Source organism: Paramormyrops kingsleyae, unplaced genomic scaffold (assembly GCF_048594095.1).
Source record: "Paramormyrops kingsleyae isolate MSU_618 unplaced genomic scaffold, PKINGS_0.4 ups41, whole genome shotgun sequence".
Taxonomy (NCBI): domain Eukaryota; kingdom Metazoa; phylum Chordata; class Actinopteri; order Osteoglossiformes; family Mormyridae; genus Paramormyrops; species Paramormyrops kingsleyae.
The window spans coordinates 184,461-210,518 of record NW_027325979.1 but is presented as its reverse complement, the minus strand read 5'-3'; the positions used below and the strand labels follow the sequence as shown (position 1 = coordinate 210,518).

At 40.1% G+C, this 26,058-nt stretch overlaps 1 protein-coding gene across 3 annotated transcripts in view; it reads left to right on the top strand.

Annotated features, from left to right (window-relative positions):
- The window catches only part of LOC140586344 (suppressor of tumorigenicity 14 protein homolog), a 64,222-nt gene that overhangs the window by 5,297 nt on the left and 32,867 nt on the right, over nt 1–26,058 (top strand). The window contains exons 2-8 of one of the 3 annotated variants that reach the window (XM_072708151.1): nt 17,346–17,490; nt 18,305–18,465; nt 20,669–20,739; nt 20,937–21,106; nt 21,427–21,462; nt 21,635–21,860; nt 25,003–25,083. In XM_072708151.1, coding sequence (XP_072564252.1) covers nt 17,346–17,490; nt 18,305–18,465; nt 20,669–20,739; nt 20,937–21,106; nt 21,427–21,462; nt 21,635–21,860; nt 25,003–25,083 — 890 coding nt within the window. Of the gene's footprint in view, nt 1–17,345; nt 17,491–18,304; nt 18,466–20,668; nt 20,740–20,936; nt 21,107–21,426; nt 21,463–21,631; nt 21,861–25,002; nt 25,084–26,058 lie in introns of all 3 variants that reach the window. The other 2 variants (XM_072708150.1, XM_072708152.1) reach the window with 2 other exon arrangements.

Here is a 26,058-nt window from a genome sequence, read left to right as displayed (position 1 = left end):
CACATAATCAGTCTGGTTGTGAACTTTGAATGTGTTCCTTGTTTTAATTTGGTGTTTGGATTTACCGGCAAATTTGTGTTGAATTCATAAGGCACATAAGTCAAATGGACAACAGAATAGTGGGTTTTTTCACTACTATTGATAGCATGATTATGGTGAAGCAGTGCTTTTGTTGTCAAAAGAGGCTTTGCCTTTTGGCTCTGCCATGGCTTCTTGGCAGGGATCCAGCTACATGGCAGATCTGGAGAATAGGTGATGCAACCCCAAAATTTTATTAATTGTAATAAATGTTGCCCATCTGAAGTATGCTATGTGATTTATGATGCATTTATATTTAAACACGCTGAATTGTAGAAGTACCTTTAGCTTAATCTTGGTTATCCATCTTCTGTCACTTATGAACTTGCTGAATTTCTTAATCTTGAGAATCTTCAATTGTCATTTATTCAGTTTGCCATGCCTATTTCATTCTGAGTTCTATTTTGCTTATTCTTCAGGGGATAAAAATATAAAGTATTATGGTTTTTTGTACAAAAATTTTACCTTAGTAAAATTGGAAAAAAAGTTAAACATTTCTCCTTTTCAATAATGAAATACCAGATTTTTGTTTGCCATTTATAAACACAATGTTATTCTGATCCTGTTTTATAATAGGATTATTATGTTATTAAGATTCAGCTGTAAATGCCATTAGACATTTTTCTTTTGTCGCTAGGAATAACCAGTGTTAATTGTAAACCAGTCTGACAAAATTCAGGATAAAATGTGTCACAATATAAGTCTTTGTTAGAAACAGTGCTTTTTCTGTTTGATTGCAATGGGATTTTAATTTTACTCATGGAAGTGAAAATGTCACACTCTGCCCAGCCGACCCTCCTGTTTCCTTCTCTGGCTGTTTCATATTAGTCTTACCTCTTGTTCCTGCCTTTTTGTGATTCACTCCAGCTGCCTCTTGTACTGTTCCCTTGTTACTCTTTGTATAAAAGTGCTTCCTGCTCCCTAGTCCTGTCTTTAATGCCATAGCATCAATAAAGATCCTTTGTTTGACCCTCACACTGCCTTTGATTCCCTTGCTTCCCGATTGTGACAGAAAACAGTGAATAGGTTTTTGGAACTGTTGAATCCATTATTGACACATCTTTTATAGAGTTATAGACATTTCAATGTCTGTTCAGGGACTTGTCTCGATAATTGAGCTGAAGAATAACATACAAAATAAGGCTGACGCTGTCAGTGATATCAAAAACTTGAACTTAAGGACTTCCTTAAAAGACTTTCCTTTTGTTTTCTCCTTATTTTCCAGTAGGAAAACCATAAAATATCACAGCCTGAGATAAAACAGGCTTTATAAATGGAAAAGTCTCTATATGTGGTATCCTTTGACTGTTTTTACAGTCACAGATTATTTGCAAGTGTTTAGGTATTATGGAGTGTCCAGGTCTGTATGTCATTCTTGGAATAGTCTTAAGCAGTGATTACAATTGTATTTATTACAAAATTACTACTTTTGTTATTTATCACTTAGACTAAAGCTGTCAAAATGAATAGTCATATACACTCACCTAAAGGATTATTAGGAACACCATACTAATACGGTGTTTGACCCCCTTTCGCCTTCAGAACTGCCTTAATTCTGCGTGGCATTGATTCAACAAGGTGCTGAAAGCATTCTTTAGAAATGTTGGCCCATACTGATAGGAGAGCATCTTGCAGTTGATGGAGATTTGTGGGATGCACATCCAGGGCACGAAGCTCCCGTTCCACCACATCCCAAAGATGCTCTATTGGGTTGAGATCTGGTGACTGTGGGGGCCATTGTAGTACAGTGAACTCATTGTCATGTTCAAGAAACCAATTTGAAATGATTCGAGCTTTCTGACATGGTGCATTATCCTGCTGGAAGTAGCCATCAGAGGATGGGTACATGGTGGTCATAAAGGGATGGACATGGTCAGAAACAATGCTCAGGTAGGCCGTGGCATTTAAACGATGCCCAATTGGCACTAAGGGGCCTAAAGTGTGCCAAGAAAACATCCCCCACACCATTACACCACCACCACCAGCCTGCACAGTGGTAACAAGGCATGATGGATCCATGTTCTCATTCTGTTTACGCCAAATTCTGACTCTACCATTTGAATGTCTCAACAGAAATCGAGACTCATCAGACCAGGCAACATTTTTCCAGTCTTCAACTGTCCAATTTTGGTGAGCTCGTGCAGCTCTGTCACGGAAGCAGATTTTGCAGGGGAGCTGGCGAAATTGCTTGTTCTATCTAGCTCAGGGGTGGCCAATCTTATCCGCAAAGGGCCGGTGTGTATGCAGGTTTTTGGGATAACCTGTAGGTCATCTGATCAAACCCAGGTGTGAGGACTCTTCAGCCAATCAGTCCTCTAATTAGTGACCTAATTAGGGTGTTGCAGCGAAAACCCGCATACACAGCGGCCCTTTGCGGATAAGATTGGCCACCACTGATCTAGCTGAAGGCTCCTGCTGCTTGAGAAGCTGAAGGTAGCAGAGAATGGAGCAGATGGCCGCCTCTTCCACTGTCCCATGGCTTGGTTAGGTGTATTGGTGAGAAAGGAGTAATTCTTTGTGTGAACCACAAAAGGCTAAGGGGCACTAAGGGCCATCATTTTGCCGCAACTAATTTATGAATGAGTCTGCATCAACTACATTAAAGAGAATCGCTTTATTTAAAGTGAATAAAATACCCTACTTACTGGAGTTCAACATTAATTGAGCCGCAGCCACACACCTGATTCGTGTGTGTAGAGTAGGTGAGATGACCTGGGAAAGCAGGCAGTTGGCCAAACCACTGTGAGGAAGGGGAGGGGGAACTCAACTGTTTCTAAATGCATTTTTTGCGTTTGTTTTTTTTTCTACTTACAGAATTATTTTAGGTATACATACATGTATTTTTCACAATAGATAGTGCGATTTTTTTTTATATATAATTTTTTTGGGGGGGACAACCCTCGGATAGGGGGGGACATGTCCCCTCCGTACCCCCCGGGATTTACGCCCATGGATTTACTTTATCTCAGAGAGAAGACAAAAATGCCGAAGACCTCAGTTGTGTGGGAGCACTTTAAATTGACTGAAGATAAAATAAAGGCAGTGTATCAAATATGCGATTTGAAACTGGCCTACCACTACAGCACAACAAGTTGATTTCTGTTTTTATTCTATGAGGGAATTCATTTAATTTTATTTAAACTGTTCGTTAATTAAAATGTGTGATTTTATTGAAAGTATGCTGCTGCCGTGTTCTTTATGTATTAAATTCGTTGAACTTCGTTAATTGATAAATGTTGGGCTACCTTATTTAAAGTATTGCTCTAACACACCTGTTATTGTTTTGTATTATAGTGCAGTGTTCGTTCTTAAATAATATAAACCCCGTCCGGGCCGCATGTAGCGCCCGGCTTTCGGCTCGTGCTGTTCTGTCATTTATTAAAATTTTAATCATTCTGAAAGTGTCGCGACTTGCCTGTATCCATATTACACAAAAATGCGACTTTGCACTCCCTTGCGTCCGCAGCAGTTGGATGAACGGTTCTCGACATAAAAATGCAACAGACAGACACACACACACACAGATTCCTGCCTTTATTAGAGATAAGAATATTTTCAGCCCCCTCCCACCGAAGCTTCGAATATTCGATGTTGATCACTACCGAATACTCGAAGCTCAAAAAATGGTATTCGGACCAGCCCTAGTAATATGGTGTTATATGCATTTTTATTACATTATGGCAGTGTCCACTACCATCAGTCATTGCTTAATGGTTGGTAAGAGAATTTTATTAGAAAAATTAATCTATATGGTTATGAATGTTCTCTGTTTAATGCTTCTGGCTTGTTTAATTTATTTTCAGTATTTAATAGCTCTGACATCTTAATGATGTTTTGGAATGAAACACACAAACTTTCTTACTCCAGTAAGCTAATGATAACTATTTAAAAGTCAGTATTGTATTTTCCATATTTTTCTGTATGTAAGGTACTCATGCTTCTCCTATGACTTGTTTCCTTGCATATTCCTTCATATTTAGTCTTCTGACAACTGAATACAAAGGAATACATAACAAATCATGGGAGGAGAATGAGTCTTGAACATGTGTTGCACTGAGAAAATGTGAACTCGGTTAATGATTTTTGCATTGTAATTGGTCACATAAAAATAGTCTTATGATTTGTCTACAGTTACAAATAGAACAATATACCAAAGAGGGCATTTTATCTCGCACCAATGAGGAGTTGATTGATGTGTAACATTTTGTGGCTTATAGTGTAGTGTTTGAAGGAAACGTATATCTTGAACACAAAGGAATGCAAGAGGCTTGTAAAGATGAAGGTCTTCTGTCACACCTTTGTCTTCAGCCTTGCTATTGTTTGTCCTGTTGAGCCTGTTTGACTCTTGTTCCTGGAAATGCACATGCCAGTTAAAGTGATAAGGTAGTGCTTACACAGAGTCCGGTTTTGTACCTGTTATCACCAGGATCCAAGTTAATTTATCCTGGATTCTTCTCATTTCTTATAACTTTACAGCTTGGTGTAAAATTCACTGCTGTACCTTTCCAAATATTGGCAGTTTTCTTGGCATAATGCAGACAGAACTCCCCAAATACAAAGTAATAAAACCATAATTAATATGAATCACAGAGATGTATAATGTAATCAGTGGTGATCTTTTAAACTTAACTTGAGTCCTTTGAAACGCTCTTCCCCAGGCAGGGAATGTGTCATGACCTGCTCGTACGATCCTCGTGTGTGCCACACCCCCTCATTACCTACACGTGCTACCCCGATTGTGATCACCTGTTGCCTGTTATTTTCTGCTTGTCTTGTGTATTTAGTCCGCGTTCAAGTCTGTTTCCCCAGATCCGTCACTGATGTTGTGTTGCTGTGTTTACCCGTCTTGCCTAAATAAACCCCGTTTTCTGCCTGTATTCACGGCTCGGTCTCCTGCTTGTTCGCCCGTCGATACCCGGACATAACAGAATGCAAGTGGTTATGGGACCAATACACTGCCACTGCAGCAGATGCTTTCCCATTAATGTGATAACTCGGAAGTCTGCGATGGATCTTTTTCAAACTTTGCAAACACACCAAAGAAAAGGGAAGGTTGACATTTGATCTTGCTAGCGCTATAACTGAAAATGTTTGAAAGATCTTTTTCAATCGTTGTAGACACATTGTATAGGTGAGGAACTACGGTGGCCCCTAGAGACAAAACACAAACAAAAGAAAAAGCAGAAACAAAATGAAAATGCGCTGCAATTCAAAAAAGACAAAAGAAAAAGCAGAAACAAAATGAAAATGCGCTGCAAGTGCAAGACACCGTTTGGTTTATTATCCGTTCCCATGATTCGTTGAGCCATACGGTCAGGCGCAAAAAAGACGAAAAAAAATAGTGAATCACAGTATCGATTTTAGAATCGATTCATTACAACGGACAGCTCGAAAGAATCAAATCAGTTAATTCAGTCGAACTTCCCATCACTACTGGGTAGCGACTGGGCCACATGAGCTCACCGTGCCCCCTAGCGTGGTGGAGCACTTCCGGTTTGGGATCGTCTACTTGCTGTGCTTTTTCTTTTGTTTGTCTTTTTTCACTTGCAGCACATTTTCATTTTGTTTCTGCTGAAACCTTTTGTGCGTGTTTTTTAATCTGCAGCACATTTTCATTTTGTTTCTGCTTTTTCTTTTGTTTGTCTTTTTTGAATTGCAGCGCATTTTCATTTTGTTTCTGCTTTTTCTTTTGTTTGTGTTTTGTCTCTAGGGGCCACCATAAGGAACTGATGAAATTTGAAGCAATGCTGCTTAATGGTGCAAAAAGGAAGGGTAAAAAGACATTTGTCTTTTTAGAATGTGATAAGTCAAAAAGTATTTGGATCTTATTACCGCTTCACAAAAACATTCTATGGTTGAATATTTATACCTGATTTAATTTTGAGACAAACTGCACAGCTTCATTGTTGAGACAATGTAGCAGCAGAGGAAGGAAATGGCAACTATAGAAGACACTTGGTCATGTAAACCCAGTAACTAAATTTATTTTATGGATCATTTTCAAATTTTGCAGTTTATGTGATAATACTTTTAAACTAATTTAAAATTAAAGCACCGCTGCATAGTGATGGTAAATAGAAGGGCCCTCTCATATTTTTGATCTTGTTTGCAGCATAACTCAAAATTATTTATCCAATCTTTTTTCCTAACTTTGCACACACATTGTATGTGTGAAGATCTGGACCTGTTCTGGACCAGGACCTGTTTCAGATGAACTGCACCAAAACTGAAGTAACGGTGCTTAGTGACAGCAAAGAGAAGGGTGACATTTATTACAGACTTAACATTGTGAACAGGATAACACTCTGTGTTATCATTACTTTATGTACTGTATTTGACCATTATTGGTTCTTATTGGCATTTCACAAAAAAACATTATATGGATGAAAATCTACACCTGACATAAGACTTGATGCTCAACATTGAAACTGCAACGACAGAAGGCAACCGAGGGCGAAAATGGAGGCTGCAGCCACCATCTTGTGAACACAGCCATCTCCCATCAAAACATATTCTGTGGATCTGTTTGTAAACTTCCCAGGAACATTGTAGAGGTGTGCAAGATGATTTTCTTAATATTCTAAAATTTATATTTTTATTCTATTACCAGCCCCCCAATTTGGCAAATTTTATTGGTAGTGGTGTGGTAACTGGGTGGCAAAATTCATCATGGGGAATTGTCTGATATTTGCAAATTTCCTGTGCCACCACATTCTCTATTGGACTGAGATCTGGTGACTGTAGAAGCCATTTGAGTACAGTGAACTCATTGTCATGTTCAAGAAACCAGGCTCAGATTATATGAGCTTTGTGACATGGCGTGTTATTCTGCTGGAAGCAGCCATTAGAAGCTGGGTGCACTGTGCTTTATATAAATGGGTGGACATGGTGAGCAACAATAAGGTAGGCTATGGTATTTAAGCGATGCTCAATTGGTACTAGGTGGCCCAAAGTGTGCCAAGAAAATATCCTCCACACCATTATACCACCAGCCTGAATCGTTGACACAAGCAGGATGGAGCCATACTTTTATCTTGTTTATGCTAAATTCTGACCCTACCATCTAAGTGCCACAGCAGAAATGAAGACTCATTTAACCAGCTGTCATGGGTCGCAAGCTGGCGAGCGGAGAAGCAGGCGAGCGGAGCCGTGAAGACGGACAAACGGGGTTTATTGTTAACGACAGAGCAGACAGGCACGAACATCCACTAACAATACAATGACAGATCTGGGGAATAGTGACAGACACGGACTAAATACACGACAGGTTGAACTTAACAAGCCACAGGTGATTACAATCGGGAAGAAACACTGGGTAACGAGGTGGGCGTGGCACACACGAGGATCGTACGAGCTGGGCGTGACACCAGCAATGTTTTTCCAATTTTGTATTCTCAAATTTTGGTGAGCCCTTGCCAACTGTAGCCTCAGTTTTTTCTGTTCATAGCTGACAGAAGTGGCACCAAGTGTAGTTTTCTGCCGCTGTAACCCATCTGCTTTAAGGCTTGATGTGTGTCTTTTTCATACCTTGGTTGTAGTGAGTGTTTATTTGAGTTATTGTTGCCTTTCTATTAGCTTGAATAAGTCTTGCCATTCTTCTTTGACCGCTGCCACTAACGTGTTCATTAGAGAACTGGCACTCACTGGATTTTTTTTTTTGATACATTTTCTGTAAACCCCATGAAAATATTAGCAGATCAGCTGCTTCTGCAATACTCATACAAACCTGTGTGGCACCAACAACCATACCACGTTCAAAGTTACTTCACCTTTCTTCCCATTCTGGTATTTGATCTGAACATCAACTGAAGGTCCTGACCTGCCTCTGCATGATGCTGTGCATTGTGCTGCCGACGTATGATTGGCTGATTAGATATTTGCTTCAACAAGCAGTTGAACAGGTGTGCCTAAGAAAGTAGCCAGTGTGTGAGTGTGGATTATGTATATATTAAATTTATGGGGACCAAATATCCCCACAATGTATAAAAACCTGTTGTTTTAACATAGTGGGGGTGATTTTTTTTGGTCCTCACAAGGGAAACTGAATTTTATAAAAATCTGTGATTGCAATCAAAAAAATTAAAAACATCTGAACTCTTGTATATTGTTCGCTTACTTATGGTTAGGTTTAGGACTGGGTAATGGATAAGGATGTCTTTGTTGGTATTAGGGTTTTTCCCATAAAAATGTCTCTACCGCAGAGATATACAAAGGTGTGTGTGTGTGTCTCTTTGTCTGTGTCTGAAAAGGACCATGATTAACCAAGATAAACTCACTTGTTCACCAATATTCCTTGTTAGTTTGTGGTCAAGGAATTAGTATAATCTGATTGAATGAGCGAAAAGTTAAAGTTACTTAGATCTGTAAATACTGTACATTGATTTGAAAATACTGTTAAAAGCAGTGGCGGGCATAGCTAGCCAAAAAGTTAGCTTTGATTAACTACTAATCCGCTAACTCCAAAGTTTAATTCAATAATGTTAAACTAATAAACCACTAAAATATTTAGTGGAAGCTAGGGATGTAACGATACACTCAACACACGATTTGATACGAAATCACGATTCTGAGTTCACGATTTTTCTAGCAGAATGCAGTCAAATTTATTCAAAAATATTCCTTTATCTTTCTAAACTGTACAAAACATGTCCTCTTCTTAACAGTGCAACTGAAATTGAATAAAATACTGTTTTAAAAAAAAATCCAAAATCAAAATAGGTAAATAAAAAAAATATCTTCAAATAAATAAACTAAGGCTTGCATGTGCAGCTTTTTAGAGTGGTTTGCCCTTTTAATAATCTTCACTCAGCTCATTGTGGTGCTGGTGGACATTCTGAAGCATGTTCATTGTGCTATTTGTGTAAGTTATCAGTCTTTTACAATGTTTGCACACTGTTTTTGTCTTGTCTGTGCTTTTCTTGTCATTTTCGTTTGTGATTACCGGAATGCTAAAATGCTGCCACACCACCGATTAAAGATCGGGCGGTGCATCCATTCATCCATTTTCTGAAACCACTTAATCCCAAATGGGGTCCTGGGGGTACCAGAGCCTATCACAGGAACAATGGGCACAGACAGGAACCAACCCCGGGCAGTCGCCAACACACCACAATGCGCACATACTCCCACAACTACAGGCCAATTTAGACTCACCAATCAACCTACCCTGCACACTTTTGGACCGTGGGAGGAAACCGGAGCCCCCAGCGAAAATGGGGAGAGCATGCAAACTCCACACAGAAAGGACCCAGGACTGAAGCCAGGACCTTTTTACTGTGATGCAGCCCGGAGGTGCGTCCTCAATTTCAAGTTCGTTCGCCATTTCGCGTTCAGTCAAAACCAAAAACTGACGTACAACGTTGACGTGAATACGCAGTGACATCTGACGTGGAACTGACGTTGTGAAATCAAATGTAATATTACACCAGTTTTTCTGTTAAAGTACTGTGAAGTACTCAAGTACTAAAGTAGCGATTCATTTTCCACATCAGCTGGTTTAAATCGTCATACATTTACATAAATTTTTAACTGATTTGCGATTCATCATTACATTCCTAGTGGAAGCTAATGATAGCTGCTAACCACTAACTTTTATTGTTTGAATTTCATTTTGGTTTGGTTTTTGGCTCTGAAACCCTTAAAAACATACCTAAAGAGTTATTGTTAAATGTTTAACACTAAAGACACATCTATTGGACTAGAGTGATTACCAGGTGATATTTATGTCTTACCTAGTAGAGTCTCTGCATCGAAATTTTATTTCTGTGATATTCTGTTTGTGAGATATAAACGTTTTTGTCGGAGAAGCCCATGCTGACAGGTTCTGCTTAGTTAAGCTGCTTTGGGACTACAAGCATGGTACCATTTACCTAGAACTAAGAAGGAGGATCTCAGCTCTTTATTGATCTGTCTGTCGATCAGAACCCAGAAAATACAACCGGGTACCTGTATCATGATGCAGGATTTATTGCTTAGCATGATAACTTGTTTAATTTAAGGCAGTCTGGGCCGAACATAAGTGAACAATGATAAAGTCCATATAAACTAGGGTACCTTAACCCTCTGGGGTATAGGGGTAGGGAACACACTTTCACTGATTGGGGCATGGCCACACATTTCATTCAATATAAACTTCATGGCAAATAAATTATTTCTTATATATTTGTTTGGCATTAAACTCATCTTAATCTTAGTGTACTTTGTAAATATGTCAGATTTATCTGAAGTTTGTAATTTGACATCAAAGTATAGACATTGCAAAATGCAGTTTGGAACACTTGCAGAAACATTATAAAAGTACATAGGAAGCAATGGTGGAAGTTTGCTTTGATGCCAGATATCTGATCACCAGAGTCTTTGCTACATGAAGATGACTAAATGGTGTAGTTGCAACATTCAGTTGGATAAATAAATAAGAAAAAACTAACTTGTGTCACTGTTTCTGGTCTCCTTCCATTGAATATGTAGGAGCTCTCATGTGTAAGCATGAAACATTCACACCTGGCCACATCCTGCTCCCCTTTTATGGAGGATGTATCTGGATCGTGTTTCACCGTTGCGTTGTTCATCAAATTACCATGTGAATGTGATTAGAATACATGGTAATGGGGCTATTTAGAATGCAATTAGCGATCTTCACGTGAGGGTGGTACTACACGCCCCCGATGCAGGTAAAACAATGAAAGATGACATGGTTTACTTTTTTGCCTATTTAACCAAATTTGAAAAACTTTTATACAGTGGTACCTCAGTACTTGAACTCATTAGAACTCGAATGTCTTAAAAGTCGAACCAACCAGTTTGAAAAAAAATGACCTAGAACTCGATCTGAATCTCATAAGACCTTAGATACCTTGTACGGGGAAATGAGTCCCACGGCACGTCTCTCAGTGGAAACAAAGGGTAACGCTTCAGTCTCAGCCTTGCATTCGCTGTGGTAGCATCGTTTGCCACGCCCCCCTCGTTTACCTCGTGTGATATCCCTATGTCATCAGCTGTTTCTCATTATTTCCAATTTGTCATGTGTATTTAAGTCCGCATTCAAGTATGTTTCCCCAGTCCTGTCATTGAAGTCTACTCTGTGTTGTGCCTTGTTTGCCAGCAATAAACCCTGTGTTCTTAGATTTCCGTCTGCCTGACGCTGATTCTGCACTTCCTGCTCGCTCGTCCTGTGCGCGGTGTGAAAAAAATTACTGTTTTGATAAATGTGCTTAGATGTGTTTAGTATATGCTCTTCTTGTTTTATCCTGTTCATTTTGTGTTTAAATGCTAAAAAAACATATTTAGGTGTAATATTTTGGGGCCGGGAACCAATTAATTGGTTTTCCATTATTTCTCATGGGGAAAATCCTTTCTGTTAGCTCGGACTTGTCTGGCCATTCTCCCCTGATCTCTCTCATAAGCAAGCCTTACCACAACTCCATCATTGAATGTATTTTTGTTTGTTTTTACAACTCTAGAGTGTTGTGCATGAAAACCCCAGGAGATTAGTGGTTGCAGAAATACTCAAACCAGCCCATCTGGCTCCAAAAATCATGCCACAGTCAAAATCACTGAGAGCTGATTTTTTTTCCACATTCTGGTGTTTGATGAGACCATTAACTAAAGCTGTTGACCTATGTCTGTATGATTTTATGCATTGTATGGCTGCTACATGATTGGATGATTATATAATTAAATGAATGAGCAAGTGTACAGGTGTTCCTAATAAAGTGCCCAGGGAGTGTATGTACATATTATATATTCATTCACAGGTCCAGAGCCTATCCCAGAAGTTACAGGCGCAAGACAGGGAATTACCTAGGATGGGGTGCCAGCCCATTGCAGGGCACACTCACTCAGCATTCACATACACAGTTACATCTATGGAAGAGGAAATCTGAAGACATGGGGAGAACAGGCAAACTCCACTCACATGGAGATGGGGACACACATACACTCACCTAAAGGATTATTAGGAACACCATACTAATACGGTGTTTGTCCCCCCTTTCGCCTTCAGAACTGCCTTAATTCTACGTGGCATTGATTCAACAAGGTGCTGATAGCATTCTTTAGAAATGTTGGCCCATATTGATAGGATAGCATCTTGCAGTTGATGGAGATTTGTGGGATGCACATCCGGGGCACGAAGCTCCCGTTCCACCACATCCCAAAGATGCTCTATTGGGTTGAGATCTGGTGACTGTGGGGGCCATTGTAGTACAGTGAACTCATTGTCATGTTCAAGAAACCAATTTGAAATGATTCGAGCTTTGTGACATGGTGCATTATCCTGCTGGAAGTAGCCATCAGAGGATGGGTACATGGTGGTCATAAAGGGATGGACATGGTCAGAAACAATGCTCAGGTAGGCCGTGGCATTTAAACCATGCCCAATTGGCACTAAGGGGCCTAGAGTGTGCCAAGAAAACATCCCCCACACCATTACACCACCACCACCAGCCTGCACAGTGGTAACAAGGCATGATGGATCCATGTTCTCATTCTGTTTACGCCAAATTCTGACTCTACCATTTGAATGTCTCAACAGAAATCGAGACTCATCAGACCAGGCAACATTTTTCCAGTCTTCAACTGTCCAATTTTGGTGAGCTCGTGCAAATTGTAGCCTCTTTTTCCTATTTGTAGTGGAGATGAGTGGTACCCGGTGGGGTCTTCTGCTGTTGTAGCCCATCCGCCTCAAGGTTGTGCGTGTTGTGGCTTCACAAATGCTTTGCTGCATACCTCGGTTGTAACGAGTGGTTATTTCAGTCAAAGTTGCTCTTCTATCAGCTTGAATCAGTCGGCCCATTCTCCTCTGACCTCTAGCATCAACAAGGCATTTTCGCCCACAGGACTGCCGCATACTGGATGTTTTTCCCTTTGCACACCATTCTTTGTAAACCCTAGAAATGGTTGTGCGTGAAAATCCCAGTAACTGAGCAGATTGTGAAATACTCAGACCGGCCCGTCTGGCACCAACAACCATGCCACGCTCAAAATTGCTTAAATCACCTTTCTTTCCCATTCTGACATTCAGTTTGGAGTTCAGGAGATTGTCTTGACCAGAACCACACCCCTAAATGCATTGAAGCAACTGCCATGTGATTGGTTGATTAGATAATTGCATTAATGAGAAATTTAACAGGTGTTCCTAATAATCCTTTAGGTGAGTGTAGATACACACTTAATAAAGGACCAAAGGGTAACGCTGCAAATAAATCAATTTTAGGACCACTTTTGTTCCTAATTTACATAAATGATATAGACACCAATATATACAGTAAACTGGTAAAATTTGCAGATGACACCAAGGTGGGTGGTGTAGCAGATACTGAACTAGCGGCTCAGCAGCTACAGCGGGATCTTAATTTAATTAGTGACTGGGCTGACACCTGGCAGATGAAATTTAACATAGACAAATGTAAGGTACTCCATGTAGGGAGCAGAAATATAAAGTACAGGTATTTTATGGGACCTACTGAAATAAAGGTAGCTGATTATGAGAAAGACCTTGGTGTGTATGTTGATGCTTCCATGTCTCATTCTCGCCAGTGCGGGGAAGCAATAAAAAAGGCCAATAGGATGTTGGGGTATATCTCCAGGTGTGTGGAGTTTAAGTCAAGGGAGGTAATGCTAAGATTATACAATTCCTTGGTGAGACCTCACCTAGAATATTGCGTACAGGTTTGGTCACCATATCTTAAAAAGGACATAGCGGCCTTAGAAAAGGTGCAGCGTAGGGCCACAAGAATGATTCCTGGTCTTAGAGGAATGTCATACGAGGAAAGGTTATTTGAGCTAAATCTGTTCAGCCTCAAGCAAAGGAGACTGAGGGGGGGACATGATCCAGGTCTATAAGATTCTAACAGGTTTGGATGCTATTCAACCGAATAGTTACTTCAGCATTAGTTCAAATACAAGAACTCGTGGCCATAGGTGGAAATTAGCGGGAGAACATTTCAAACTGGATTTAAGGAAGCACTTCTTTACACAGCGTGTAGTCAAAGTATGGAATAGTCTTCCTGATAACGTAGTGCAAGCTGAATCCTTGGGTTCCTTTAAATCAGAGCTAGATAAGATTTTAACAACTCTGAGCTATTAGTTAAGTTCTCCCCAAGCGAGCTCGTTGGGCCGAATGGCCTCCTCTCGTTTGTATAGTTCTTATGTTCTTATGTTCTTATGTTCTTATGTAATAATAAACCTGCAACCTTCTGATCACAAGCACAGAGGCTTAGCCCAGTATGCTACACACTACCCCCATTCCATGGTGTTTTGTAGCTGTCAGACCTGACTGCAATATATTCTGTAATTTTACTACTATAGTCAATCTCTATGAATAGAAACAATGTGTGTGTCTGTAAAGACCTCGTCACCAGTTTCATTACAGCATAACATTCTTAAAAATCATGGAAATCTTTTTTCTTTCTTTTGAATATTTCCACAACGACAAAAAATAAATTCACCCATTTTGTGACAAAATTATATAGCAGTGGGGTGGGAGTCTGGGTGGCTTTAGATTGTGCACACCTCAGTCCTCAGGTGGAGTGAATAGTGAGTTGATTTGACAAGTTTTGACATGAACGTGACAAATGATTAAAACCACCCTCGTCATTGTGCTCTCTCTCTCTCTCTCTTTCTCACCACCTCCCTCCCACTTGCTCTCTCTCTGCTTCCAGAATAAACACAAGAACAGGCGTTAACTTTTTTCTTGTTTTGATGATACTTGCATACCTGTCATTTAACAGTTTGTGTACCAGCTGATTTGAACGAGCATCATTTTCACTCCAGATTTAAAAAACAAACTAGCCAAGTATGTATTCTATGCTGACACCCAAAGATCATCAAGTTAATTACCTGTGTTTAATAGCAGTTGATCTGCAAAACCAGTTTGAGAACCAATAATATTGGCATGCTTCTCAGAAATGTTAGGCCCACATTACTTTGAAAGCAACATTGAAGCAGACAGTAACCTAATTCTGAAGAATGCTGATTCAAATTTTATTCTCATGAGAAGAGCTTTGAATATTGATTCATTCTGAAAATGATGAAATGTGTGCCTGTCGCAAGCCCGTCACAGACGTCTTTTCAATCCACACCAAAATAATGAAAAAAATCTCGTTCTTAGTCACAATGCACAATTGCTTCTGTGGCGGTAGTGCACATGGAAGCACAGAATACAAACTGAAAAATGTTTTAGCATTCAGTTTTCCTTTTTGTTCAGAGCATAATTATACTGGTCTGAATTAAAGTTAAGTCATTTTTATGTAGCTGAAATCTGACACATGCCCTTATTTGGACTTTAACTGTGATCATGAATTAAAAGAATCATTAAGGATTGGGTCAATGCAGACATTACTTATTCTGACTAATTAAGGTATTCTATTGCTTTCGTCCCTGTTCCATTTTTCAGTAAAAATGACTCAATTCTATGTACATTGTAAACAGATTAGGACATTCCTAAACAGTACTCTTAATCTTCAGTATTTTTGCAATTGTAGAAAGGTAGAATCTAATTTTTTGTAAAATCTCCACTTTCAAAATCTGCCACATCACACATTTTCAGTGAACACTAATATAAAAATATAAATCTTGGAACAGGTGACTCAATGGGGTTGTACATTTGTGGAATTTTCATGTTGTCCCCCTGTTTCTGCACTTTATAGATACATAGGCATACATAGGATCAAAATATCATAATTTGCAGTGTTTTATTTTACTGAAGGCTTATGCCTTAAAATCTTTAAGAACATAAGAACATAAGAAATTTACAAACGAGAGGAGGCCATTCGGCCCATCAAGCTCGTTTGGGGAGAACTTAGCTAATAGCTCAGAGTTGTTAAAATCTTATCTAGCTCTGATTTAAAGGAACCCATGGTTTTAGCTTCCACTACAATAGCAGGAAGACTATTCCATACTCTGACTACACGCTGTGTAAAGAAGTGCTTCCTCAAATTTGTTTTAAAATGTTCTCCCGCTAATTTCCACTTATGGCCACGAGTTCTAGTATTTAGACTAATATTGAAATAGTCATTTGTCTATTTGTATTTTGTCTTTATATCTGTCATGGTATTATTTGTACTTTCAGTGGTTGTTAGGTTTCCATTTTTAGAGTCATTTGCTAAATGGGTTTTCGAGTTTAGATCGATCATGTGGTTGGAATTAAACATCCGCCTGTTGAGTACCTGCGATTTATATGTACATGTGGTATATGCCATTAATTAAGGCGTGTGATAAAAAATAAAAAAAGTTTAACATCGCTGCTTGTAATACAATGCACTCTCTTGCCTTATTGCCATTTGTGCATCTAAACGTTTTGAAAGCATTAAAGTTCAGCTTATATTTGTTGAAAAATTACAAGTGTAAGGTAAACCATTAAATATTAAAATATGGGACATTTTCAGGATCTGGAGATTTTTTCAAGAAAATAGGATTCTAATGAAATATAGTTTATATTTCGCGTAGACCACTTATCATTACCTAAACTTTTTAGATTTATTACAATTATGTAATTTGTTGCACTGATTTGATTATTCTTTTAAACCATTTTCCTCAAATAGGCAGCCAGAAATCAAAGAACACAAAACTAGATGAAATATTTTTAAGTTTTGTTTCATGTAACCCATAATAAACAGTACGTTTGTATGACAAGATGTATATATTTGTTCAGTTTTTGGTTAGTTTTGTCATTTTTCATAATCTCTAACACTTTCCACTAGAGAAAAAAATCGACAATTAACCTCATTTTAAAAATAGAACTGGTATGTTATGGTAATGACTTGGTCATGAGTGAGAATAACCAATATACTCCCATTTGTGTCAATTGTACATTAATTTACGGATTCAATGTGTACATATTTATGATTGTATTAATTAATGTTAGGTGTGATGAATCCCAATTAAATCACAGAAAACTGTATGATTAATTGGTTGATTTTTTTTTTTTTTATTGATTCACAGTGCTAGTTAATTCCTTATAAAGTGCCGATTGTATTGTTCAGAATCTAATAATATGAAGATGGAGATTTAACACATATAGGTTAGCTACATGTTAAATTATCTGCACTGTTTGGTCACAGTGGCACAGTGGATTGGCAGATAGGGCTGCTGCCTTGCATGTTCATCTTCTTGTTCTTGCTCCTTGAGTATGTTTTAGGCTATCACTCTTCCTTATATTAGCAGGTAAAGAAACTGGAATGATTGATTTAGTTCCGATTTATGGACAAGTATCAGAAATGATGGGAAGAATAAACACTGATGAATTTGTTTATTATTCTCTTCATCAGGATCAAAATGGTAGGCATGAGAACGTTACCTTCTTGGACAATAAACGGAAGAAGCCGTCTCACACGAAGAAGCGGCTGGTGATAGGACTCATAGTTATGCTGGCTTTTTTAGCTGCTGCAGGGGTGCTGGTCTGGTTCTTTACAAGTAAGACTTTACATGTACAATATTACTCTACATTATTAACTAGAACAGATTGTTAAATGCTTTTTAGATTGTGTGTGTGATTTTATGTAGTCAAAGCTGTATAACACTCTGGTTTGGTTAATCTTATGTTAGTAGATTCCTGAGTCTAATGTTAATGTTGTGTTTTTCCCTAATAATGCTGGCATACTTTTTAATGTTTTTTAAATCAAAACACATTGTTTTTAACTGTTATTAGCAAAAAAGTATTCAAAATCTTGAATGGAATTTTTCAGTAATAGCATAGTGTATGCTAATGAGCAAAGTTATACTAAAATTATACAATGCTTTATTAGATTGTATAGGACATTTAGGGACATCAATAAAAAGGATACTGAAGCTTGAAGGTAATAAATCTAAACTAGTGTGGTCTAATAAACTAGTGCAGTTCAATAAACAAAGTGTAGTTTCTTTTTTTTTGGTAACGCTTTCTATGAATGCCATGTCTACAAGAATCTATGAATACATTTTAACACATTATAATGCCTTCATAAAGCATTATAAACATGGCTAAATATTTATAAAAACGCACATTATAGCAATGCTTATTATGCATTATGAATGCTTTATGAAGCTCTCATCCATAATGCACTATAGATACCTTCATAATGCAGTACAGAGCATGCTAAATTCTTATACAAACCATTATAATGCACTATGAAGGTATATATAATGCATTATAGATGAGAGCTTCAAGTAAAATGTTACCATTTTTTGTTTTTTTGGCATTGCAAAACCATTTCGTTGTCTGCTCTCACCGCAAACATCATTCTCCTAGTTAAGCCCTACACCTCAGGGACACTGCTGGAGAGGAAGAAGGGCCCGGGGACTCGTGTTTTTACTGGCCACCTACGACTGGCCAATGTTAATTACAGTGAACAGCTGGAGGACCCCAACAGCCAGCAGTTTGCAGACCTGGCAGATAACCTGCAGGAAGTTGTGAGTGAGCTTCTCTTCAAATTCTTCCATTTTCAGCTGTTCAGTTTCTTTATTTTTAAGTGGTGCTGTCTTTATCATCATTTCCTCTTCAGTTATCCGGTTCACCTGGTCCACTGCTTAACATGCTAAAGGCAAATGGAAGTAATTAATTTTTAATTGATTTATTTAAATTATTAATTCATATATTTAGTGATGCAAGTCACAAAGTATGCTTTTCAGTCATTGTTTCTTTTTCTCGAGACTACTATACCTGTACTACAAAGAGTTATTCTCAAGGAAGTCCTACTGTAAGAACTAAAAACGCATCAGAGTATCAGAGCAGATGTGTAAATATCCAACTTTACAGTGGACAGGGAAATTTTATGCATGTTTTGTATAAATTAGCTGCAAACAAACAACATCCCTTATGGTCCTTTTGTCTCTTTCCCTCCCCTCTCCTTGTACTGTGGCCTCTTATCTTAACAGTGAGTCAGTCTTGTGTGTTTGATGGAAGCAGTAATAATTTCTGCCTGGTAAATAAACACAGGATGACCCTGGGATCTGCAGTAATTGAGATTTTGGGTCACAGTAACACAAGCATAATGCTCCAAGTCACCTTCCTCTAATATGCTGAATATATTTGCAAATTTATGGAACTAGTGTTCACTTGATGTATGAAGTGTAGCAGCAAATGAATTCAGAAGGGTTTATTAGGTATCTCAGAAGTTATTCCTATTTGAATAAAAGAAAATTGAAAAACTTTAGTGGCTTTGAAATTCCAAATTGGTTCCTTTGAGTTGTCTGTTGATTATTACCTTTTGAATGTTTTCTTTAATTTTCCATATTTTAATATCCCAGAATATACATAATATACAAATACCCCACACAGTTTGACTTTGAAGATTAAACATGCATACAGAAGGATTCAAAGCTGAAGTGTCATTGAATTACTTAATATTTCCCTGGAAGTGATTGAGCTAATCTTCCTCAGAAAATGGAGATTTTTTCCCTCAACCTTAGGATTCAGAATATTTAATAATAATTTAGTAATTGATTTTTCCCCATTAAAAATGAAGGGGCAGCAACTCATTTCTGGCATTTACGGTACTCTGTGATAAAGTCTTAGGTAGTCAAAGGAAATATTTAAATCTATCCGGGTAGTAAGTATATATTTGCTCAGAACAACAAACATAATTTAATATTATTTCAATATATGCAAATAAGAGTAAGATAGTAAAAACTAAGAATTTCTTTTGTTCTGCAAAAATACATTTTGTTGGATGACTAGAAGAACATTTCTTCAGTTCTAAAGCCGCTCCTCAGGGCCACCCCAGTCGTTTCACATACACTATATGGACAAAAGTATTAGGACACCTGGCCATTACACCCACAGGAACTTTTATGACATACCATTCTAAATCCATAGGCATCAACATGGAGTTGGTCTCTCCTTTGGGAAGTTTTTTTCACAAGATCTTGGAGAGTGTGTGTGGGAATCTTTTTAACCATTCCTCCAGAAGAGCCTTAGTGAGGTCAGGCACTGATGGTGGTTCTAGTTCATCCCAAAGGTGTTCAGTGTGGTTGAAGTTGGGACTTTGTGTGGGCCAGTCAAGTTCTTTCACACCAAACCCACCCAGCCATATCTTTATGGATTTTGCTTTGGGCACTGGGGTACAACCATGCTGGAACAGGAAAGGGCCTTCCCCAACCAGTTCCCAAAGAGTTTTAAAGCATAGAATTGCTCAAAATGTCTTGGTGTGCTGAATCATTAAGAATTCCCTTCACTGCAACTCAAGGGCCTAGCCAACCCCTGAAAAACAACCCCATACCATTATCCCTCATCCACCAAACTTTACAGTTAGCCCAATGCAGTCAGACAGGTACCGTTCTCCTCCTGGTATCCACCAAACTCAGACTCATCCATCAGACTGCCAGACAGAGAGGCGTGTTCTGCAAAATTGCTGCAAATACTGGGGTGACTTTAAGATGGGCTTTGAAGTGGCTAAGCTGACACACTTTGCTAGGCATAATAGCCTAGTTTTTCACTTAAATGCAGATTATTTAAATACAATTTTCTATCACTGCCTAAGACTTTTGTACAGTACTGCATATGCTTGTATTTATAAATTCACAACTCTGTTCATACAAATCTATTTTGTCCTTAAAGGAACCATAAATCAGTTTTTTTTTTTTTTTAAATTTATTTTTAATTTGTGTCTTTCAGTTGCACAATACTTTTGAAAATGATGTTTTTCTCTCCAAGTACTATAACCAGTCTGTGGTTTCTGGTTTCAGGTAAGAGTCATATATGCGTAAAACAAAATCTATTTTTATTTTTTCTATAGATGGTTAGGTTATGTAAAAATTTTTCACATGACTATGATCTAATGACAATGGTGCATGTGACATATCAGTTCCATAACACATTCTATTTTATTGGAATTATAATAATATAATTTCTATAATTTCTTTTTTCCCCTCCATGGGCACAGTGAAGGTGTACTTGTGTACTACTGGAGCAGGTTTGACATCCCTGTCACAGAACTAGAAATCATTTCACAATTTACAGATGAGCGAATCATCAGTGTCTTGCGGGGTAGCATCAGAGCAGAGGGAAATCAAAGGACTCGAGAGCTGTTCATCACTGACATCACAGCATTGCGTGAGTGTCTGTTTATTAGTTAAAGCCTGTAAATTAGTTGTCTCAAATTCTATGTACTTCCGTAATTTAAAAACATAATAAAATCATTTTCTTGAGTGTCAAAAAGCAGTGCATTATATCCCCATTAATATCCAATAGTAACTTATTAAGCACACAACAACCCTTGCTGTCAGACTAAAACCTCAGTAGGATTTAAATAGTGTAATGTTGTGTATTGTGGTCTGGTAAAATTGGCCCAGAAGTTGCTATCATACCTGCTCATTCTGTGAGTGTTAAATCCACAGGTCTCTGAATTCTCTGCTTTTCTCTCTCCATTTCAGGTGCTGATCCACGGCTGGTCATAAACCCACGAACTGGTGACTACACTTTTACCAATTATACTGTTTTATCATTTACTGGTTTAGATCAAATTTTGAACGATACCTGAAGTCTAGTCATTTGTTTATAGCTCATTTGATTATGTTGTATAAAGGCATCGCTTATCAACCTGAGCAGGCCTTACATTTCTTTTCTTTTGTCTGCTAGAAGATTGCTTTTCACACCTTGAAGCCGTCAGCACACCCCAGACCTTTACTTCCCCTGGTTTCCCTAAAAAATATCCAGCTCATGCCCGCTGCCAGTGGCAGATCCGGGCTCCTAAAAGGGCCACCATCTTGGTTAAATTTCTTGTCTTCAATGTGCTGGATGACTGCTCCAACGACTTTGTGTCCTTCTACGATTCACTCAGCCCTGAGGAATCCAAGGCCATCACAGAGTGAGTGTTAGGATGTAGTGTTTCTTTAAATGCACATCCAACCTGTTTGCTTGCAAAGACCGTCGACAGTTACACTTTAGTAATTTAGTGATTATAGTGTTGAGTTATAATCATAATTTTCTGTGGGTCCTATCAGGGCATAAGCTGCTAATGAGATCTCTCCAGGAATCTCAATCCTGGACCAGTCGTTCCAGTTGTCCCCAGGAGGAGGACACCAAATGTAAAAAGTGCCTGTAGGCAAAGTTCACAGAATGTATGTTAGGTGCTGGATGTCAAATTTCAATGGGTAGGAATGCCATCATTGAAAATATAACATGACTCACGTGTGATTTTTGTGCACACGTATTACATATTACATACACTGCTATATTTGGGAATGAACACTGTTGTCATTTTAACTAATTTATTTTAAAATAATGTTTAGTGCTTCAGTCCATAATTAAAAGGCATATTATTACATGTGCCTTTCTGGTGGGTGTATTTTATTAAATTATTTTGTAGTATGTTTTTATTTGATAACCTTTGCTAAATGCAAATTGTCTTTGCTTTATTTATGTCCCTGGGGTTAAAATGACCGAAATGTTGATGCCAGTTTTTTTAAGTATTATGGCATGTAATCCATCCATCCATCCATCATCTACCGCTTATCCAGGTCGGGTCGTGGGGCCAGCAGTCTAAGCAGGGAAACCCAGACTTCCCTCTCCCCGGTCACTTCGTCCAGCTCCTCTGGGGGAATTCTGAAGCATTCCCAGGCCAGCCGGGAGACTCTCCAGCATATCCTGGGTCTTCCCCGGGGCCTTCTCTCAGTGGGACATGCACGGAACACCTCACCGGGGAGGCATCCAGGAGGCATCCTGACCAGATGCCCGAGCTACCTCATCTGGGTCCTCTTGATGCGGATGAGCAGCGGCCCTACTCTGAATCCCTTCCAAATGACCGAGCTTCTCTAAGGGAGAGCCCAGCCACCCTACAGAGAAAACCCATTTCAGTCGCTTGTATTCGCAACCTTGTTCTTTCACTCACTACCCACAGCTCATGACCATAGGTGAGGGTAGGAACGTAGATCGACTGGTAAATCGAGAGCTTTGCCTTTTGGCTCAGCTCCTTCTTCACCATGACAGACCGATGCAGCTTCCGCATCATTGCTGATGCAGCACTGATCCACCTGTCTATCTCTCGCTCCATCCTTCCCTCACTCGTGAACAAGACCTCAAGATACTTATTCTCCTCCACTTGGGGAAGGACTCCCTCCCCGTCCCGGAGAGAGCACTCCACCCTTTTCCGGCTGAGGACCACGGTCTCGAATTTGGAGGTACTGATTTTCATCTCAGCCACTTCACACTCAGCTGCGAACTGTTCCAGTGAGAGCCGAAGGTCATGGTCTGATGAGGCCAACAGAACCACTACATCTGCAAAAAGCAGAGATCTAATCCTGCAGTCACCAAACCGGACACCCTCAACGCCCTGGCTGCACCTAGAAATTCTGTCCATAAAATTTATGAACAGAATCAGAAACAAGTCCGACTTACTGCCAACAATGCAGACCAAGCTCTGACACTGGTTGTACAGGGAACGAACAGCCCTTATAAGGTAGCCTGGCATCCCATACTCCCGGAGCTCCCTGAGGGATGTGGTCGAATACCTTCTCCAAGTCCACAAAGCACATGTAGACTGGTTGGGCAAATTCCCACGCACCCTCCAGGACCCTGCTGAGAGTATAGAGCCGGTCCACTGTTTCACGGCCAGGGCCCACCACCCCTGTCTGCCAATCCAGAGGCACAGCCCCTGATGTCCACGCGATGCTGCAGATGCGTGTCAACCAGGACAGCCCTGCAACATCCAGAGCCTTGAGGAACTCCGGGCAGATCTCATCTATCCCTGGGGCCTGGCCACCGAGAAGCTTTTTAATCACCTCAGCAACCTCCGCCCCAGAGATAGGTGAGTCCACCCCCAAGTCCCCAGACTCTGCTTCCTCATTAGAAGGTGTGTCGGTGGGATTGATCCCGAGCTGAGGTCAGTAGCGCCCCATCCCCACCATAAACAGTGTTGATGCTGCACCGCTTTCCCACCCTGAGCCGCCGGATGGTGGACCAGAATCTCCTGGAAGCCGTCCGGAAGTCTTTCTCAATGGCCTTTCCAAACTCCGCGTTCTGCTTGGCCCGCCGGTACTCATCAGTTGCCTCCGGAGTCTCACAGGCTAAAAAGGCCTGATAGGACTCCTTCTTCAGCTTGACGGCATCCCTCACCACCGGTGTCCACCAGCGGGTTCAGGGATTGTCGCTGCTACAGGCCCTGACCACCTTATGGCCACAGCTCCTGTCAGCCGCCGCCACAATGGAGACGCGGAACATGGCTCATTCGGACTCAATGTCCCCCTCGTCCCCTGGAACATGGCGAAGTTCTGCTGGAGGTAGGAGTTGAAGCTCCTTCTGCCAGGGGATTCCGCCAGACGTTCTCAGCAGACCCACACTATACGCTTGGGTCTGCCAGGTCCAACCGGCTTCCTCGTCCACCAGCGGACCAGGTGGTGATCGGTTGACAGCTCCACCTCTCTCCTAACCCGAGTGTCCAATACACTGTCATTGCCCACGTGAGCATTGAAGTCCCCCAGCAGAACAAGAGAGTCCCCAGGAAGAGTGCTCTCCAACACCCCTTCCAAGGACTCCTTGGGTATTCTGAACTGCCACTTGGCGCATAAGCGCAAATAACAGGCTGGACCCATCCCCCCAACCGAAGGCTAAGGGAGGCTACCCTCTCGTCCACCGCGGTAAACCCCAATGTACAGGCGCCCAGCCAGGGGGCAATAAGTGTGCCCACCTGTGCTCGGCGTCTCTCCTCGTGAGCAACTCCAGAGTGGAAGAGGGTAAATCCCCCTCAAGGAGTCTATATTTTGCTCAGGCTCCTTCCCCACCAGAGAGGTGACATCCCATGTCCCTAGAGCTAGCTTCTGCAGCCGTGAATCAGACTGCCAAGGTCCCCGCCTTCGGCCACTGCCCAACTCACACTGCACCAGACCCCTTTGGCCCATTCTACAGGTGGTGAGCCCATTGGAGGGCAGACCCACCTGCCTTCTTTGTGGATCTTTGTTATTACTCATCATAAGGGGTCTAATGAACCGCACTTTGTCTGGTTCCTCACCCAGGACCTGTTTGCCTTGGGTGAGCCTACCAGCAACTAAGCTCCTGGGATCATTGGAACACGCAAACCCCTCCACCACGATAAGGTGTCGGCTCCAATACATCAATTTTTCATAATCTCTTATCCAGTTCAGGGTTAGCCAGGACACAAGACAGGGGCACTCGGGATGGGATCATATTTCAGTAAGCTTAAACTTTCGATAGAATTTGTAATAATGGTCTATCACTGCTCCTCTGGATTTCCAATAAGCCTACTGTATGATATGGTCTTTTATGGTCTGAAAATGTTTCTGTTTTTACTGTACTAGTGGTTTCTATTCTAACATGGTCAGTGATAGTAGGATGTTGTTCATAAGAATCTCAAGGTGTTTATGAATTTTGGAAATGATAGTGCTGATATGAAATGTTTTCAAATGCTGTTGTATTATAAATCAAACACACGTTTGCCTGTTATTTTTATTACATAGTGAAAAAGCTTAAAACTAAAACATGCTGTTTGCATAAGTATTCTGACCTCACACAAGTATTGTAATAGCTCCACCTTTTCCCACAATTACAGCTTTAAGTCTAATGGCAGTAGGTATCTACCAGCTTTGCACTCTGGTTATGAGTGATGATCTCTAATTTGGTCTTGGCAGATTATCTCAAGCTAATGCCAGTTCCTTGTCCGGCACTTGTTGACAGTGGGTTGCAGAGCATACCGTATATTCTCAGTGCAGTTTATCTTGGGACTTTGGCTGGATGGCTCTTTGAAATTTGGCATTTTGTTCTCACCTTTCCAGTGTTGCCTTGGTACTGTCCTGCTTAAAGATAAATTTCCTAATAAGCTTTGGGTGTTTCCTGTTCTGAGCCATTCTTCATTACTTTAGTTCACATCCATTCCTAATGAGAACCCTCCCCCAAGCATAATGCTGTCATTAGCGTACACCACATTTTGGGGGTTTGGACAGAATTATCAGATAAAGCACTCTGCTTTCTATCTAAAGCAGGGGTGTCAAACTGCAGTCCTGGAGGGCCGCAGCCCTGTGTAGCTTGGTTCTTTCCCTGTTCCACCACAAATG